This window comes from Charadrius vociferus, unplaced genomic scaffold (assembly GCF_000708025.1).
Source record: "Charadrius vociferus isolate BGI_N301 unplaced genomic scaffold, ASM70802v2 scaffold178, whole genome shotgun sequence".
Taxonomy (NCBI): domain Eukaryota; kingdom Metazoa; phylum Chordata; class Aves; order Charadriiformes; family Charadriidae; genus Charadrius; species Charadrius vociferus.
In genome coordinates, this window is record NW_009649717.1 from 3,614,886 (window position 1) to 3,621,579 (window position 6,694).

Sequence of the window (6,694 nt, forward strand, 5' to 3'; positions counted from 1 at the left end):
GGATTGCTTCTTCCACAGATATTGCCATTTTGCTAAAGACAAATAGGGGCCAAAGAGTTGAAGCCCTGCAGCCAGCTGTGGCACTCAGCCCACCATGGGAAGCCCAGGGCGCTTGGCTGTGCTGCCAAAAAAGACACTGCTGGATGGAGGACCCGTGCTCTGCCCGTTCGAAGAGTCTCTGTTTCTCCCACCAAAGCCAGGAAAATAAAGGGGTTGAATAAATGCAGTTTGCATGCCGTGGCCACCCCAAGTCCAGCTGCTACAGCCACTCAGCACTGCTGCCTCCCACCGCTTTGGCCACACCAGCTACTTCTTAAAAATAGACTTTTTTCTTCTTGGAAAGGACAAAAAAATAAACAAGAAAGCCTTCTTTTAAGATGATGCAGACTCATGTTTTCACAAACCAAAACGCAACCAAAAATATCTGCTTTAAACCCCAATGCTGATTCCTGGGGGCCACCCCCAATGTACAAAAAATGCCATGTGGGTGGATAAGAAAAATGCATACATTGACGTGGACATTTTATATCCTTGCCTAACCCACTGGGAAAGCTGGCCCTTACAACGTCATGGCACAATCAGCCCAAAACGGGATGCAGGAACACCTCCAGTGACGGCAGAGCCAGTGGCCAACCTTCCCAGCTGCTTTTCCTGTCTCCCTGACAGCAGCGAGCGGGAGCACTCCCCTCGGATGCTCACTGTGCACAAGCATGTGCTGTGAAAACCGAACACAAGGGCTGCTGCTAAAAATGCCTTAAAATGCTCAAAGTGAGCATCTTTTGGCCATGCTGTCTCTGGCCATCCAAAACCTCACCCCATGAAGAACTGCCCGCCACCAAGTCCCTCCAGATGGCAAGCGGGGTGGCCCCGCTCACACAGGGATGAACAGCATTTGATGGGGATAGCCCAATTACCATTAGCATCCACAAAAACCTGCCCATCCCCGCAAATATGTGCTGCCAGGTTCTGGTCACGTCCCTTCATGGGGCCAACATGAGCAGCTCCCTCGCTGTGGCCAGGCAGGAAGTTTCCCCAGCAAAGGGCTGAGTTCCCCGCCCCCCCCCGCCATGTTGCCCAGGAGGGACGGTCCCGTGGGAAGCCATTCCGGCAGGACTGGCAGGCAGCAGCCAGCTCTGGCAGCAGCTCCCTGGCCTTTGGGGAGCAGCCAGCCAGTGGGAGGCAAATTTTGGGTCTTGCTGGCGGGGATGTGCATGCAAATGCAGCACGTCCCTGGGAAGGCACGCGACGGGGATCCACGTGCAGGGAGAGCGCAGCCGGCTGCCCCTCCAGCACAGAGTGCTGCCTGCTCTGTTTGCAAGGCACATAGCCCTCCTGCTCAAACAAAAGCCAAGTCAGCTCAGTTTCTCCTCTTTGTGCATGAAACAAGAGGAAGATGTGCGCTCACTGTCCCCTTCCCCAGATGTGCCATGCTGCTGCTCGCCCCAGTGCCACTCACCCAAGGATGAGGACAGACAGAGGGTCACGCACAAACTGCACGAAGCAGTTTCACAGAGCCTGTTTCAGCCCACCCTCACAATGTCTTGGCTGTCCTGCTCACGGGCTGGCCTCACTGCAGACCTGTGGGGGAGCCCTCACTTCCCTGGAGGGACCCGGGAAAAAAACTCTTAGTCCCCATCCCCACCAGTTGTCCCCACGCAAACACCACCTCTGATGGCCCTGGGGATGCGACCCAGCTGGGCAGCAGAGCCGGCACCCGAATGTTGTCACTGCCGGAGCGGCAGCACCGCTTGCTGGACACGAGAGAGTTCACAGCCTCGCTGAGGAGCCAGCAAACACATCATTACTACAATTTTAAACCAAAGCGACAGCCCTTTTTGTACCTCTGGGCTGCAGCCAAACCCATGCTTGCTGTCTCTCACCCGAGCGACGGGGCTGTGCACCAGCATTTTGGTACCCACAACCCTGACAGGTACCATCACCGTCCCAGCATCCCCAGCTCCTCACGCAGCTAATGCAAGGGGTCCAAGAAATAAGGGGCAAGCCATAGCAGAGGTATTCACTGTGAAGTGGGGACCAGTGGGGCAGAAGCTGCACTTTTCAGAGCTGATCTCATACAGAAGTAGAAAAAGCTTACACAGAGTGTAAATTGAAACATAAATTCCACTAAAACCAGGAGCTGTTCAGCTCCCAGCTTTTGTAGTGATGGAAAGAGTCTACAAATTAAGGGCGGTTTTGCCATAAGTACTAAAAAGTTATTTCATTTCTTTACTGGTTCTTGAATTCGGTATTGCAATGCCCAGCTATGACACTGCTGACCCAAAGCAGCTGAAAGGCACGCACCCACTCACACCGCCACCTTGGAGACTGTCTGCTGCAGAGCCACAACTCCATGCCGTAAAACTGTGCAGCTACACAGCAGCCCACAACTTCCTCCGTCAGCGTCAATACCCGTGCTGTACAGCTTGTCATACACACGTGAACAAGTTAAGAAGGGCCTGGATGGGATTTTAAGCAAATAATGTGCTGTTTACTTGCTTGCTGGTAGGAGAAAAAATAATAAAAGGCACACTGAGTAAAAGAGGCTTTACCCATCATCTACCAGCCCATGATAACCCCTTTTACCCTGCTCACCTGTGTCTCTGCTGCAGGGAACCTGGTGCCAGGGGCCACATCATGGGCACCTAGAGCCAGCGGTCCAGAAGAGACCCCCATGCCCTAGAGCATCCCCTTCTCAGCATCTCAGGAAGAACAGAACAACCCCTACTCAAGTTGCAGCAGGTGTTGGCTATAATATATCAAAGCCCCAGGTCCAGCTTGTTGAGATCATTAGCCAGCTTTTCCACCCTACTTAGAGGCAGGGGTGAGCCTTGGGGCGCCTGGAAAGAGGGGGGTGGGAACATCCCTCAGCCTCTGCTTTCCCCCTCACCCAAGCATGCTGTGGTTCCCCATGCAGCCTGCCCTTTTCTCCCCAATCGCTCCAGCCAGACCCCAAATCGCAGCACCCGACTCCCCTGGGAAAGAAAACCAGCAACACCTCAAAATCACACCCCTGTGGAGTTTGATGGTTTTAATGGCAATTAAAGAGATCAACAGGGTACATTTCAGCTTTGAAATACAAGTGCAAAAAGGATCCAATATAATGCTTTCTGTACATTTCTTACAAAATATTACATACATCCCATACTGAAGTGGTACTTCACACACCGCTGAGCCCACGCACAGCATGTGCACACCAGCTGTAGCTTTTCCTCCTTATGTGCAGGACGTGGAGCTAATGGAAGGCTCCCGTTGGAGTCTGGGCAGATGCTTTTAGGGCAGTGGTAGGTAAATACAAGGGGTAAACACAGACTACAAGGGGTAAACACAGACACCTTTCTGCCCAGCATGCACAGGCACAGCTCCTGGAGTGCCGAGCCGCCACTGTGCCTTTGTGGCAAGCGGGCAGCATCACCCTGCTGGCACCCACAGCTCTTGACTGCTCTCTGGTTTGGTATAGGAAGTGCCTTTTCTTGCTGCGGTTTGGCGTTTTCCCTGTGTCTGGCATCACCTCCCACTTAGTGCCCTGGGTAGCATGCCGAGGTCGAGCCCTGGCTAACTCGCCTCCATTTTATCCACAGCATCTTCTCAGGAAGAAGTTAGCCAGGATATATAGCAAATAAATTAAACCCCTCCTCCCCTTATACCCCCCAGCACCGATGAAGCTGTGAGACACGCGTCAGTACCCATCCTGGCAGTCATTGTCATCGTAGTCGGCAGCAGGCTTGTTGCGGTAGGCACCCGGCCGCCGTTTGCGGCTCCCACTCTCCAGGCTCTGCAGCGAGCTGTCATCCCCGTGGCTGCTGGACTCACGGGTGGCATCCTCCTGGGAGTGGCTCTCATCATCATCATCATCCTCCAGGGACTCGCTGTTGTTGCTCTCTGTGGATCTGCTGTCCTCGCCTGCATTGTTCTCTTGGCTGCCACCATCCTCTGGGGATGCACTCTGGCTCTCGGCTGATGTGTTTGGCATGTCTCCATCAGGGTCGGAGTCATTCTCATCCTCCTTTGACTCCTCCACAGTGTCCTCTGTGGACTGGGTCTGGTCGTCATCATCTTCCTCGGACTTGCTCTGGTCACCCTCGTCTTCTCCAGACTTGCTGTCAGGTTCAGACAGAGCACTCCTGTCCTCAGCAGACTCCTGGTCGTCCTGCCCTTCCTGGGACTGGCTGCTGCTGCGCTCGCTAGATGTGCTCACCATCTCCTGGGAGATGTCCTCCGGGGACTCTCCCAGCTTTTCATCTGACTGGTCAGTGGGGCCCTCCCTGGACTCGCTGCTGTCTCCCTCCCTGGAGGGGCTGTCCTCCCCATCCACATCCTCCTCAGAGCGGCTGGCGCTGTTCTCTTCTGACTGGCTGGTGACAGGCTCTTCTGACTGACTGTTGTCCTCCGTGGACAGGCTGTCTTCTGAGTCAGCATCCTCCACCTCTGGGGACCTGCTGTCGTCCTCTTCCCAGCGGTGGGAGCCAGCCCCCCGGCCACTCTCTCGGCTGCTCCCAGGGGCACGGGGGCCAGCACGGCGCCTCTTGTAGCTGCTGCCTGTGTTGTCGAAGACAGACGGATCATCGCCCTGCATGGCTTCGTCCTCAAAGTCATAGCTCTCCTCCTCCTGGCTGCTGCTGCTGCTGCCCCCTCCCCACCTGTAGGTCTGCTCGTACCGGCTGCCGAGGTAGTTCCTGTACTGCCGGTCCGGTGGTCCGCCCCAATGCTCTCGCTGCTGCTGCTGCTGCTGCTGTCGGCATGCCCTCCGCCAGCCCCGGCGTCCCCATGGCCAGCGTTGTGGCTGTGTTCACCTGCTCCGTCAGCACCAGCCACGTAAGTAGGACCTTCGCCCCCCTCCTCTTCCCCATTCTCATCAAAGGTGTCATCCCCACTGTCATCTTCTTCATCCAGGAGCCCGCCGGCATGGGAGGGAAACCCATTGATGCCAGTGATGTGGTGCTCTCCGTTGTCACCATCATCAGCATTGTGTGCATCTTCCTCCTATGGATGTGACAAATGGAGACAAATGCAGAGCCTGCAGGTCACAGGTGCTATCGGCACTGCTCACCGCACAGGCCAAGCACTACCCTGACCAACACCAGATCTGGGGCTAAGCGGGCTTTCCTGGCAGATCAAAACACCCCTCTCCACTCACTCACCAGGAAACCAAGGCTGTTCCCACCCCGGGCACTCGTGTCCTTGTAGTCCACCTGGTTCAGGCGCTGAGCCTCCCCAACTCTGCCTCCCTTGTCTCGGCCACCATGCTCGCTCAGCTCCTCGCCCACGGCGTTCCCCCCTGCTGGGTCCCTGGCAAGGGCATTGTCCCCCCTCTCCGCACTGGCAGGAGGATGTCTGCCATCTCCACCACCCAGGAGGTTGCCCGGGTTGCTGATGTAATCTTCGCTTCCTGTGTCCTGGAGGCAAAACATGACATGGTGCTTTGGTTTACTAAACACCACTGCATGTCCACTGCTACTGCTGCAGAATGATATATTGCTCCTAAGCCATGCGACTGCTCAAGCCTTTTTTATTGCTTGCACCTCAGCCCCTCAGTTGTTTTTGCTATTGCAAAAAAAAAAAAAAAAAGCAGCCCCCAACAAAAAGGCAGCCCAGAAAATCCCAAACTGTGATGGTTCAGAGCACAGAAACTCCCTTTTCAAGACCAACACAGCAGAACACATCAGGTGAATTGGGAACATGCACAGGGAGGCAAGGCGAAATGAGATTAAACCAACGCAGCTTGAAAAGACTCAGTAGATGGGCAAAGCTCAAAGACCCACAGAAGCAGCAGCTCTTTCCCCAGGTGCCAGGTCCAAGGATGCCTGCCCAGGGATGGCTCCCCATCCCAGACTTGCTCCACGAACAGCTGCCACCTGCGGGACTGGGACACCCCTCAGCTTACCTCCTGCTGGATGCTGCGGCGGGGGCGGGCGGGCTCATGGCCGGGCACCTAAACACAGCCAGGAGACATCTGATCAGTGATCGGTACACCTTGGCTGGGCAAAACCACTGGGGTTTGGGGTTTGAGTACCTGTCCAGTGGTTACTTACCGGGTGAGCACAAGCTACGGCCCAGAGGAGCAGCACCAGGAACGCAGCCCTCATGTTGGTTGTGATCCCTGTGGCTGCAACAGGGAACAAAGTATTTGCACACTAGAGCAACACATTTGCACATGCCCCTGGCTGTAACTTGGCCCCACAAAGCTGTTCCAACTGATACAACCTTGCTGTCCCAGCACATGGTGGTCAGCCTGGCATGCCATCAAACAAGCCAAGGATTTGTCCTCGTGCCACCTCCTGGCATCTCCTGTGCAGGAACCTCCCTTTAGTTTGGGATTTGAAATACCTGGCCATGTTCTTGCAGATTTTTTGTCTGAGCATCATCAAAGAGTGGGAAAGCTCCTCTGAATTCCCTGTTCCCATGGTAACGTCACCTGCCACCCAGCCAATCTCGGTGGCCGTGATGGGAGCTGGCACAGCAGATGAGCAGCACCATGAGACCATGGGCTGCAAAGCTGTGCTTTCCACCCGGTGCGGACCCCACAGCCCCATAAAACCTCCTGCCACCCCAACTTGGAGCACCCCAGTAAGATAACCCTGCAGAGAGTTATATCCCCAGTGGCCGCTGGGTCAGTCTGGCATCCCAGCGGCTCTGCTGCCTACGCAGGCAGGTAAAGCAGCAGGGGGCTTTCCTCCAGCTTTGCTCTCATTTTCCA

General features: G+C 55.3%; 1 protein-coding gene across 1 annotated transcript; it reads right to left on the minus strand.

Annotated features, from left to right (window-relative positions):
* Positions 1 to 3,676: 3,676 nt before the first annotated feature.
* On the minus strand, positions 3,677 to 6,083 carry LOC104291532 (dentin matrix acidic phosphoprotein 1-like). The gene is made up of 7 exons (XM_009890772.1): positions 6,030 to 6,083; positions 5,882 to 5,929; positions 5,139 to 5,393; positions 4,791 to 4,980; positions 4,699 to 4,742; positions 4,099 to 4,645; positions 3,677 to 4,053 (listed from the first exon to the last, which is right to left on the minus strand). Exons 1-7 carry the CDS (start codon positions 6,081 to 6,083, stop codon positions 3,677 to 3,679), a joined length of 1,515 nt encoding a protein of 504 aa, XP_009889074.1.
* Between the last annotated feature and the right edge of the window lie 611 nt (positions 6,084 to 6,694).